This window comes from Aquarana catesbeiana, linkage group LG03, assembly GCF_042186555.1.
Source record: "Aquarana catesbeiana isolate 2022-GZ linkage group LG03, ASM4218655v1, whole genome shotgun sequence".
Taxonomy (NCBI): Eukaryota; Metazoa; Chordata; class Amphibia; order Anura; family Ranidae; genus Aquarana; species Aquarana catesbeiana.
In genome coordinates, this window is record NC_133326.1 from 269,609,416 (window position 1) to 269,622,695 (window position 13,280).

The 13,280-nt window shown below is 39.8% G+C and overlaps 2 protein-coding genes across 3 annotated transcripts in view; both read left to right on the forward strand.

The window, feature by feature from the left end:
* PTPRR (protein tyrosine phosphatase receptor type R) overlaps positions 1-8,184 on the forward strand; it is a 283,853-nt gene extending 275,669 nt beyond the window's left edge. For both annotated transcript variants that reach the window (XM_073620043.1, XM_073620044.1), the window contains one exon: positions 5,314-8,184. In XM_073620043.1, the coding sequence (XP_073476144.1) occupies positions 5,314-5,407 (94 nt within the window). In that variant the 3' untranslated portion in view covers positions 5,408-8,184. The remainder of the gene's footprint in view (positions 1-5,313) is intronic.
* Positions 8,185-12,854: 4,670 nt separating this feature from the next.
* Positions 12,855-13,280, forward strand: part of PTPRB (protein tyrosine phosphatase receptor type B) — a 202,146-nt gene continuing 201,720 nt past the window's right edge. Inside the window, exon 1 of the mRNA XM_073620045.1 lies at positions 12,855-13,203. Within this exon, the coding sequence (XP_073476146.1) occupies positions 13,137-13,203 (67 nt within the window). The 5' untranslated portion in view covers positions 12,855-13,136. The remainder of the gene's footprint in view (positions 13,204-13,280) is intronic.

Sequence of the window (13,280 nt, forward strand, 5' to 3'; positions counted from 1 at the left end):
TGAAAGAAATTGGCCAGCAATAAGACAGTTTTTCATCAGTGAAAACAAAGGCTGCCACACCAAGCTACCTAGTAACTTCTATCTGCCAGTGATAGCAGGCCTATTATCATTTTATGAAAAAGTACATGTTGCTAAAGCTAGCTGGGAAAAACGTTTTTCAAACTGAACTTAATTAGAGGGGTGTTGCTGCTGTATCTAAGCCCACCTAATCGGAACAGAAAAAAACACAAGCCAAATATGCGCTGCTGCTGGTTCATAACAACATGTACATCTTTAAGGCATCCCAAGCATGTAATTTAAAGGATTTGTGTACTTTCAATCTTGGCCACGAAGCTTCTCGAAGCTTTTTTTGCATTGGTACCTGTGGTCCATGGCAGTGCCCAGCTTCTCGTGCCTTTATGTCTACTAGCGCCATACAAATCACAAAATGTTAACAAGATGTATCATAATCATAGACTTCAATAAGCTTGGCCACTAGGTCCACCAAATTTCAAACAAGAATCTGCGAACATTGATGAATTGAACCTCAGAAAATCAGCCCAACACTATACACCAGCGCTGCTTAATCACTGCAATTGATGCTTGGATCTATTTCATATAGTTTGTGGATATGTAACCTGACCTCCATACACTATTTAATACATAAATAAGAGCTCTTTTACCCACAAAGATATTTGTAATTTTGTTCATCTAATCTTGAGATACACAACAGGTTGCTGGACACAACATCCAGGCTGGTGCCCAGCTTTAAATGGTTGTAAAGGCAAAAACTTGTTTACCTTAATGCATTCCCGACATTAGGGTAAATAAAAACTTTCAATAGTAGCACTTCCCCCACCCTAAATACTCACCTGAACCCGTTCTGGATCCAGCTCTGTGCAAGTCTGCAGCAGCTCTTCTCCCTTGGCTGAGAGCTGCGGGAGCCATTGGCTCCTGCTGCTGTAAATCAAAACATGTCAGCAGAGAGTGGGGAGCGGGGCCGAGCCGGGCTGTGTGTCTGAATAAATGCTTGAGATGGAGCCGCACAAGTATCCCATAGAAAGTAGCTTCCTATGGGGACACTCAGTGGCCGGAGGGGCCAGGAGCGTCGGTGGAGGACCCAAGAAGAGGAGGTGAAGTAGGAACGGGGGTCAGTTTACATGGCCATAGTTATGTGTGTAGTAAGACTGATTTAGAATTTCAGCTAAGAATCATATTTCTTGTATTTTATGTTGAAGCTACTTGTGACTTCCCCATCAATTTGCTACATTCCTCTTTCTGTGCAAAAAGCTTACTTGCTGACATCATTTAAGACAGATGAAGGAACCTGCAAGAGCATACTGCAGAGAAACGAAAGTTTAGTAAAAAAAGCTAAAAATATATATTTTTGCAGAACTTGTCTGATTTTAGGATGCATATGATGATTTTTAAAAGGTTAGAATGTCTGGTATAAAGAAGTGTACCGCCTGTTTGCTTGTGACGTAATATGCTAAAAATTATATCTACACTGTATTCACTGTATCTGGGACTCTTGACGTGTAGACACGAGTCGGGTCAGGAGCTTCCATTCTTTTCTGGCCAGAAAGATGGAATAAAAATCTCGCATACCAGAGTTCATTGTCCAACTGTCATGTACTGATATTCTGCTACTTTAGAGGATCTGGGCTGCTCTGTGCAAAACCACTGCACAGAGCAGGTAAGTAAAACATGTTTATTATTAAAAGAAAAAAAAGAACAAACATTTACATCACATTAAACTGGGTACACACAGTCCGAAAATCGGCCAATAACGATTGATTCGGCAGGGACTGGCTGACTTTGGGCCCTTGTGTACAGCTGCTTGTCTGTTACAAACGAGCATGCTGAAGAAACCAGAATCCGATCAGCGCTTGCAGCTAATGGCTGCGAGTGTTGATCAGTGTGTTCTGGCGAGGGGCGGTTCCCCTGTCAAAACACAATAGCTCAGTGGGGAGATTGCCACGCTAACATCGGATGTGTTAGTATGGCAATCTGTACATTTTTTTCTTCTGCCCACATTAGCTCTACTGCAGTCAAACAATACAGTTATGTCACCTCCAAGACCCCAACCTGTAAATAGGTAGTGAAGGAGCAGCGGCAGAGTGATGAGACATCCCTCTGCTCACATTGCTGTCTCCTACTGTCAGCAAGTTCTGTGTTAGCTCAAGTTCCTGTTGCAGATTTTTCCTTACTCCCTGGAAGTCTCTCGAAGCAAGCCCTTCATTGATGAATTGATTAATGATGAATTCCACATACCATGGTAATCAAAGAGCTAAAACAAGCTTTCAGTATGTGTGACCCCCCACTGGTTCCTAGGCTCCCCCACTCCTCAAAACCCAAAGAAACAGAGAGTGGGAGCAGATGTAGGAGCACCCATTCCCTGATCTGCTCTATAGTGAATGAAAGCTTACAGAACCCGGAGCCTCTGGCTGGAAAAAACAAGAAGATTGAGCACTGTTTGTATTTGATCTTCTTGACTGACATGCAGAGGAGGATTTAAAGCTCTAATAGACCCCTGATGCCTCCATAAAGAGAACCTGTCACTCCACATATGTTATTTCATAGAAGGTTTGTCAGCCCCCTTGTGATAGCAATAAACGTGCAACATAAAACGTTGTAACTATCATATTCTATTCCAAATGTTCTCTGCTTCTAGAAAATATCTAATGTTTTGGGAGGTTTAAGTAATCTTCAGGTCTAAAATGTGTATGCAACATGTATGCAAAAATGAAATAAAACATGATCCAGGGTTGAGCAATATAAATATTCACAATAAGAACAAGCAAATATGCCAAGCATGAGCTGGGAGAGGTGCAAACATCAGACAGAAAAATCAAAATCTTTAAGGAAGGTTGTGTTTTAAAACAGCTTTGGGGCCTCGCTATATGACTGGTTTTCATACATGCAGAGTACAGTTAAGTTCTTTATTTAAACATTAAATTGATGCTAAACAGAGAAGTGTTAATTGCCATAATTCATTCACATAAATCATTTATATCATGCAACTGTAGTTTTTTTTTCTAATCCTCTAAATATCTTATTACTGCAACGCTGTTGTGTGGTCATCTACAGGGAAAGATCTTTGAGAGAAGCTTCTATCACTTTGCGGATGTGTGCATCAGTATGAGTCTGTGACTGGCCAGCCTTGATTGGTGCTGTGCCAGTCACATGACTAAAAAAAAAAATCAGTTTCAGAAGAGTAATTCAAACTAAATTATTAATATCAAAAACTGTGCTACAGCTCCCAATAAATCGTTATTAACCACGTCAGCCCCAGAAGAATTTGCCCCCTTAATGACCAGGCCATTTTTTGCGATATGGCACTGCGTCAATTTGACTGACAATTGCGCGATCGTGCGATGCTGTACCCAAACAAAATTGATGTCCTTTTTTTTCCCACAAATAGAGCTTTCTTTTGTTGGTATTTGATCACCTCTGCGGTTTTCATTTTTTGCGCTATGAACAAACAAAGAGTGACAATTTTGAAAAAAAAAAAATACATAACCAAAAAAAAATAAGAAAACAAATTTATTCATCAGTTTAGGCCGATATATATTCTTCTACATACTTTTGGTAAAAAAAAAACGCAAAAGGCGTATATTGATTGGTTTGCGCAAAACTTATCGCATTTACAAACTATGGGATAGATTTAGGGACTTTTTCTTTTTTATTGTTTTTACTATTAATGGCGGCGATCTGAGATTTTTAGCAGAGCTGCGGACAAATCTGACCCCAAATGACACTTTTTGGGGACCGGTGATATTATTACATTCATCAGTGCTATAAAAATGCACTGATCAATGTAAAAATGACACTGGCATGGAAGGGGTAACAGTAGGGGCGATCAAGGGGTTAACTGTGCTCCCTGGGTGTGTTCTAACTGTAGGGGGGATGGGCTGGCAGGGACATGACAGAGATCACTGTCCCCGATCACTGTGAACAGTAGACCTCTGTCCTCTCTCCTGTCAGAATGGGGATCCGTCTTGTTTACAAAAGGCAGATCCCCATTCTGCCTCTGTATTAGGCGATCGCTGGTCGCCGGTGCCGCAGACAACGAGTTTGCGCAGGAGAGCCAACCTGCCACCGTATAAAGACGGTGGCTGGTCAGCTAGTGGTTGAACATCAAATGTGTATTTGTTGTGTATTAATATGGTATAGGCAGTGCCAAAATTAATAAAACTTACCTTAGAACAAAACCTTTCCAGTGGCACGTTGTCACTGCTGACAGGGCTTCCATCCTCACCCGTCTTCCTTCCAGGTTTGTGGACTTTGGGTGTGTGAGTGGCCAGTGCCACAATAATGTCACTCCTGCGCGTGCGCATGGGAGCCACAGTTTACGGCACAGAACTCTGAAGGAACGGCCCGGGAGGCCGTTCCTTCAGAGCGTACGCGCCAGTGATGTCACCGGCTGCATGTACAGTAAATATCTCCTAAATGTGCACCGTTTACAGTACCTACAGGTAAGCCTTATTATAGGCTTACCTATAGGTAAAATTCATATATTGAAGGTTTACTCCCACTTTAAAGAAATTATACAAAAAAAAATATTAGTTAAACCCACAAGTGCCTCTTGTGGGTTTTACCACTACTAATGCAAAACATTACCACTTTTACCACTACTATTCCTTTTTACTGACTTTTGAAATGTACAAATGCAGAAATTTAAAGATTGGATAAAAGGTTTAGAAGAGTAAAACATTTAAATTACCATTTTATATAAAACTATACAGATCAAAATCAGACTGAAATGAGTTACAAATGAGGAGGAAAGAGGGACAGACGGAATTTGTTCCAAATCAGGGACAGTCCCTCGAAATCAGGGACAGTTGGGAGCTATGTATAAGCCTACTTGTGTAACTCTATACTTATGTGGGCTGTACAGATAAGAAAACGCAGGAAATGAAGAGCTTAGAATGGGACTGAAATATAAGCATGCTCAGTAGAGGACAGCAGCTGGTTTACACAATCTCAGGTTGCAGTGAGGACACAGAGAAAATGGGAGGGACAACTGAAGGCAGGATCAACCAGGTATATTTCACTCTACACAAAAAAAAAATACTTTTGTGACTTTGTGAGTATGCACACTCTGTTATAAAGCATGTCATGAGAGTTTTTCATACTCTGGGTTTAATGACACTTAAATATGTTTTTGGTTAAAAGGAATTACTCGTATTTGCTTATATTATGGTGATATGAACATTTTGAAAAATACAATACATGTAATTATGTCGTTTTTGGGTGAGACATTTTTTGTGTTGAGATCTAATGAATGTCTTCTCATTAACTTTAAATAATCTATGTATTTTCTTTAAACAGAGGAGGAATGGTCCAAACAAGTGAACAGTATCAGTTTGTGCACCATGCTCTGAGCCTATATGAGACTCGACTTTCTGCAGAACAGGTCCAGTGAATGTTTGGACTGGAAGATGGTTTAACATTGATCCTTTAAGGTAATGAATTGAATTACCGACCAGCAGTTTCTTGAAGGAGTGCAGTAGGCTCCAATGAAACGATTTGTGGACAGGAGAGATGAAGACTTGATGGACTTGATGGAAAGTTTGACAGGAACTAGATGGACAATAATGTGTCGTTTGAATGTAGCTGTACTGCCAGTTTCCGCAAGAAACGATGGACAGTGTAGAAGATATAAATGGATTTTACATATGTAACTGAAAGGTGGATATACTTCTGATAAGATAAGATTATATGCCACCAAGAATGTATGTACTTCAGACAAAGTGGGTATCTAACAATTATTCCGTGTATAACAAATAAACATTTGCAAACTGTGTGTCTTGTAACTGGACTGTCAGTTGTCAATCTGTTAAGTGCTATTACTTATTATGTGGTGAATTTGTTTATTGCCCACATAACGTTATTGCTGCTAGTGTTATCAGTAAAATGTTTAGTTTATTTTTAATTAAGCAATTCTTGCTCTTTGTTATGTTTTTTTTTCTAAACTGTTCAGAAACAGTGACTATTTTATATGGAGATGTGGTCTTGTTCTATTAGCAGTTGTGAATTTCCAACTGGATATTTAAGCAGAGCACAATGTACTTTAATCAGTGGACATGCATTTGCTGTATACTGTGAGTTGTACTATTTGCTGCGCCTCCTCTCCGGTTTTAAATACAGTGTATTTGTAAATCATGTGAGTAATTTTACCTGAAATCTTTATAGCATATATGAATACTGCAAGAAATAAAACTATTGTCTACTGACCAATAGCATTGTCTTAACGTCCTTTGACCACGGTGGCTTAGGGTTGGGCACTTATGCCTTGCAGCACTAGGGTCAATGGTTTGAATCTTGACCAGGACACTATCTGCTTGGGCTTTTATTGTTCTCCTTGTATTTTTATGGGTATGGTCCAGATACTCTGGTTTCCACCCACACTCCAAAGACATAATGATACATTACTCTCTTTAGACACCTGTCTAAATTGGCCCTAGTACATGGTTGTGCATATGTGTTATCGCATGCTGCATGCCAGGCCCAAGCCAAGTATTTGGGGAGGGTTGAGGAAAGACCTGGCCAACTACCTCTTAAAAAAATTGCTAAGAAAGTTCTATGAAAAAGCTTTCAAGAGTAACAGGCATAGAGGGAAGGGGGAGTTACAATATATTTTGACAGCATGGCCCTTTTAAAATGGCCTGCAAAAAACTTAGCAAAGCCTTGGGATAGTTTTGCAAAGCTTTCCAACTTGTGCACCAGATTTAAGTAGTTCTTTTTACAGAATCACTTTGACTGCAACAGATTCTTAAAGAACTACCACCAGTTTGCAGATAAGCAAACTAGTGGTTATTAAGACCATCCCAGAGTTGGTATACAGAGAGACACCAGAGCTCATGAGTATGATAGCTTCCCACACAGGGCTTCTTGGTGCTACCAGTGGCTGGTGAGATTCCCTAGCCAGCAGCTGAAAGTAGACAAAAGGGTGATGGCGCTGGATTATTGTGTTACCTAAAAAAGACAATGACCATATTTGAACAATAATGCCACCAGCATCTCCGCTTATTTACTTTCAGCTGTCAACCAGGGAATCACCCAACCAGCAAATGAATCGGGCTGGAGATGTGTCATTGGAGTGTTCTAGCTAGCAAGGGGCACTGAGGATGGTGTGTTCACAGTATGGACTCTCTGACCACAGTGCCGCTCCTTCACGTGAGAGATTCATACTCTTGTTCCCGACAGGTGCATGAATCTTTTTCCCGCATTGACACTTGTCGTGCGCAGGAGTGACGAAATTCTAAAGAGTGTCTATGACACGCTTTATGATTTCTAGAGAGCTGTCTAGAGAGCTGGTTTAGAGAATCGCCAAGAGTCAAAAAACGACTGAACAGATAAACACATACATAATGGGGTAGATTTACTAAAACTGGGGCACTCAGAATCTGGTGCAGCACCGCATGGGAGCCAATCAGCTTCTAACCTCAGCTTGTTCAATTAAGCTTTGGCAATAAAACCTGCAAGCTGATTGATTTCTATGCAGAAGTGAGCCTGAGTTTGCACTCTGCAGCTTTAGTAAATAAACCTCAATGTCCTTTTGCAGACATCAGGAAGCAAACAGTTGAATTTGTCCTCTGGCTGAGAGTCAGTAGCTGTATGTTATAATTTATTGAAGGACTCAGCCCCCTGAAGTCTTAATTCCAGGTTTACAACACATCGAAAGATATGTATAGCAAATTAGGTACTTAGCAACAAGTATCTAATATTACACTACTCAGAGAGTAAAAATCCTATGAATAGTTGAACTGAGGAGAGTCTGCCTGATATAGCTAACAGGAAGCTCACTGTGTACTTCAAAATAGATCCCCTCTGGATCCCACATGTTTGTATTTCCTGCAATTTATCAGATATTTATGTCCTATATTTGGACTTTACTTTTCATATATTAGTACATTTTATTAAAGTGAGTACAGTTTGTTTACTTCTTGAATGATTGCATGTGTTTTCTATTTCTTGATGTTGCATATTACATATTAAACATGGATGATTCTATAAATATTAATGATATATCACAAATGTTGCATTAGCTGTGCATTTATGGACCGTTACATCAATGTATATTATTTCTGAAATGCAATATTGAGCAGGATGTATTTAACTGATGCCAACTTGTATGGATAGTTTCATGTTTGACCATGTGACATTAAACCTGGAGTGTTTTTATTTATATTCCAAAAATCTTTACCTTTTTTCAGTGTGTTGAAGAAAGAGAGAATATAAAAAAGGGCACTGTTTGACATGTGTTACTTGTATATATCATGGAATCGAAAACAGAGAAGCATTTTTTTTTTATGTATTACAATGTAGTTAAATTTCCTGAACGTCCATATCCTAGCCTGCATTATAAATGAAAACCAGTCTGTCTGCCTACTAATATCATTTGAGGAATTGGGGTTGATTTACTAAGGGGAAATGAACTGTTTACTTTGCAAGGGAAGTTTCCCCAGGAGCTTAGTAATAGGGTGAAGCTCTGCTGACTTCAATCATCCAATCATGTGCAAGTAAAAATGCTGTGTTTTATTTTCCTTGCATGTGATTGGGTATTCTTTGCAAAGTAATACTTTAAGTTCTGAGACAAATTCCCTTGCAAAGTGCAACTTTTCTTGCAAAGTCAAAAGCCTATTCACCTTTAGTAACAGCCTATTCGCCTTTGAACACTGGTTATTTTGAATAGCAAATGTTTAAAGGATAGGTTCACCTTTTTTTTTTTTTTTTTCCAATTCTAGCTCCCCTATGTACCAATATAGCATTCATGTACTTTCATTCATGTACTTTTTTTGCAAAAATATCAAAGCTTTCCATAAATTTTACAGACACTTACCTTTCTGTCCTCCATTCATGTTTGCAAACTTATCTATTACTTCTGCCTTTCTTCCTTACAGACTGTAGGTCATGACACAGGAAGGAGTTGACCAGCTGACCTCATCAGCACACACCCTGCATCATCCACCCTTCCACTCCCAGGTGCACATTTTTTAAATGAAATGCAATCAATCAGTGATCACCCTTCTCACTAAATACACAATATACAATCAGATGGCATAGTGTATGGCCATCTTTATACAAGTACATAGGAGGGAGTGGGCAGAAACACTCAGCTGTCAAGCCCCATTCACACCTCTGCATAGCGGGAACTCGAATTCCCACATGTGTTTTATTTTTTTATTTTTTTTGGAGCATTTTCACTCATCACGCATAGGGCAGCCCATCCACCTGAATGGGCTTGCCTACACACAGTAATCGCCCAAAAGAAGCTTCAGAACTTTTGTTTGGAGCGGAACTTGGTACATTTTTTACTGCGATTTTTGGTGCAGTTCTTTTCTGAAATGCCAGGAAACGCAAAGATGTGAATGGAGCCTAATTGTTCTTGTGTTATCACACCAATTTCAAGTTCAGGCCCCATTCACATCTAGTATAGTGGGAGTGAACATTTTGTGTCTTGTTTTTCCTGTGACACGTATAGGGCAAACTGCTGATTTTAATGGGCTGTGCTATATGTGGCTTATGGGACATGTTGGCGTTTTGTGGGTCGCATGTTTTTTACTGTACGTTTTGCAGCATTTGCCACTGATTTTTTCACATGGCAATATGTGTGTTTGCTTCTGTGTTTGGTGTGCTGTTAACAATTAATGGCACTGAAAACACAACTAGTAATTTTAGGCGTAGAAAGGTGGCCATACACTATACAATCTGATTATACAATCTCCTTTAGATTTACCAAATTTATATAATAGGAGGAAACACCTATCTAGCCAATCACTCTGTATCCAATCAGACAGGCCCTTGCACTACATAATTGATGGCAGATGTAAAGGAGATTGTACAATCAGATTGTATAGTGTATGGGCATCTTTATTCACCTAAAATTACTAATTACTACTGGGAATTCGAGTTCCTGCTATGCAGAGTTATGAACGGGGCTTGACAGCTGAGTGTGCCCACTCCCTCCTATGTACTTGTATAAAGATGGCCATACACTATGCAATCTGATTGTGTATTTAGTGAGAAGGGCGATCACTGATTGATTGCATTTCATTTAAAAAATGTGCACCTGGGAGTGGAAGGGTGGATGATGCAGGGTGTGTGCTGATGAGGTCAGCTGGTCAACTCCTTCCTGTGTCATTTCCTACAGTCTGTAAGGACGTAAGACAGAAGCAATAGATATGTCTGGAATCATAGATGGAGGACAGTAAGGTATGTGTCTGTAGATTTAATGGAAAGCCTTGATATTTTTGCAAAAAAAGTACATGAATGCTATATTAGTGCACAGGGGAGCTGGAATTTAGAAAAAAAAAAATGTGAACAAAGGTGAACTTAGCCTTTAAAGTAGACTTGCAGAAAAAAATTTCTGGCTTGGGGTAGAGTAAAGTAAGACTATAAGTTCTTTCAGATTTTTGTTGCCGTCTGTGTTTCCATTGGGTAGATTTTTCTATACTTCCTGTTTAGGGGACAAGTGAGGAGAATTCCAACTTTGACAGCTTTACCTGAAACAGATGTCCCCATTGTGAGATTTCCCCTCAACTCAGATTGCCTTTCACTTTCTGTGCCAGTTACAATAGTCATTAGGGTAGAAAGTGATTCCCCTAGTCTTAGAAGCTAACAGCAATAAAATCCCGACAGAAGTCCTAACTCATCCAAAAAATGGAAAAATGGATGGGATTCCACTTAAGCCCAGGTGCACTTTGCTTTATTTGAAGCAATTTAGTTACTTTCTGTGTCCTACACACATCAGATGTAACAGATAAATAGCATATAGATTGTTGCTAAAACTTTAAACTATACGTACAGAGAAACATTTTTTAAATTATATTTTGATTGAATAGAGAAGGATAAGAACCCCTGTCAGGTTTGTATTGCTACTTGCTGAATACATTTATCTTCTGTATTTATTGTGATGACCATTGTCACCAACGCAGAGAGTGATGGGAAATCCAAAATTGCTACAGCTGTCAGTGAAACATGAGTTTAGGGGGAATTTTCCAATTCCAGTTACCAATTTTGGTAACAAATGTTTAAGACTTGGTTCACACTTGCAGTTTCATGTGTTTTTTAGTGCATTTTTATGCATTTTTCTTACTTTCATACTTTTTTCGTCCATTGAAATCTATGAGGTAAAAATCACACTGAGGGAGATTTACTAAAACTGGACACTCGGAATCAGGTGCAGCTGTGCATGGTAGCCAATCAGATTCTAACTTCAGCTTTTTCAATTAAGCTTTGACAATAAAACCTAGAAGCTGATTGGTTTCTATGCACAGCTGCACCAGATTTTGCACTCTCCAGTTTTAGTAAATCTCCCTCGCTATGTTACACCAAAAACAAGCCCCTACATGTTCTTTGCACAGAAGTGCATTGCATAGGTGTGAATGAGCCCCATAGTAGAGAATAATGGGATTCCTCTTGTTGTGCATTGTTTCACCAAAGCACAACAAATCGCATAGATGTAAACAGATTAAGCAGGGATTTCCCTCAACTTTACAGCTATTTCTTTTGCATCTTGTTGTATCTGAAAGAACTTATATGCCCCGTACACACGGTCGGACATTGATCGGACATTCCGACAACAAAATCCATGGATTTTTTCCGACGGATGTTGGCTCAAACTTGTCTTGCACACACACGGTCGCACAAAGTTGTCGGGAAATCCCATCGTTCTGAACGCGGTGACGTAAAACACGTACGTCGGAACTATAAACAGGGCAGTAGCCAATAGCTTTTGTCTCTTAATGTATTCTGAGCATGCGTGGCACTTTGTGCGTCGGATTTGTGTACACATGATTCGGAATTTAACCGATCGGATTTTGTTGTCGGAAAATTTTATAGCCTGCTCTCAAACTTTGTGTGTCGGAAGTTCCGACGGAAAAAGTCCGATGGAGCCCACACACGATCGGAATTTCCGACAACACAATCCGATCGCACTTTTTCCGTCGGAAAATCCGACCGTGTGTACAGGGCATAAGTGTTTCTTCACTCTACCTCAAGCAACCCCAAGCCAGAAACAAAATTCTGGAAGTGTACTTTAAGGTCACTTTTGGCACGGATTCCTTTGCTTGTACCCAATATACACAATCATGGTAAGCACATCTCAAACACATTCCAAACTGATCCCCAACTGATTTCAAAGGTGAGCCAATTGACCCTGAAAGAATCTTAAGCCCCATACACACTATCAGATTTTCTGCTGATTTTTGTCTTCAGATTTACCAAAACCATGTAGTGCAAGGGTCTGCCTGATTGCATACAAATTGAAACTCCTAAGGTTTGACCTCATATTATATGGTTTTGGTAAATCTGAAGGAAAAAAATCAGCAGAAAATCTGATAGTGTGTATGGGGCTTAAGAGAATACTGAGTTATGCTATCAACTCGTACACTGATTCCTACTAAATCAGCCAAAATTCAAACCGTGGACTTTGCTTGCCAAATGCTGAAGGAGCCAGGCAGAAAATTCATGGACGAACAGTGACTTCTGGAATTGGAAGTGTTCCAAATCTGAAAAAAAAAAAAGTATTGGTTACAGAAAACGGGTCCAGTCCACCACAGCAGCCTATCAAATCAAATGTTCATTTTCATTCCTTTTAAAAACGGACGGCTGGAACTGCACTGAATGCTGCCGCTAATACACTTTTCTTATTTTACAAATCAGTAGCAGCAACTTTTATTTTTGTGTGAATGAATGTTTCATTGCATCCGGATTTACAACTGCTTTCAGCCAGAAAACACATGTTAAGTGCACTCATACATTTACCACTAAGCATCAGATGCAGCTGTACAGTAAAGTGATCAGCAAAAATCTAATGGCAGTTAACAATTTCCCTTTTAGCTAAACTCCGGCACTTTCAGCCCTGTGTGTACATGTGCAGTATGGAAGGACAAGGTTGGTGGGTCATAGTAATGTGCTTGTTTAGCAGTCTGGGCTGCTCTGTTGTGAGACCTCTGTGGAAGGTCCAGACACTAACATACGTACAGATATTAAATCAATGCTGAAGACTGCCATCTTTAGCAGAGTCCCCAAAACAATTGAATAGAAGGAAGTTCTCGTCACTGACTTTTTTCCCTGCGTGAAGGCTCATTTCCTTCCTAGTGCTAGCTTCACTTATCTAGCTTGTTAGACAGAAGCATGGAGTGACTATGAGGTGGAAAATGGATGTGATTTTACGTGTGTTGCTGGTGAGCTGCTTGTTTTACACCAGAACAGGTAAGTGACAACTGTAATGTTTGGGGAGAGCCAGGGGATTACTAAACCAGATATGTACAGGTATAAAAGGGAAGGAG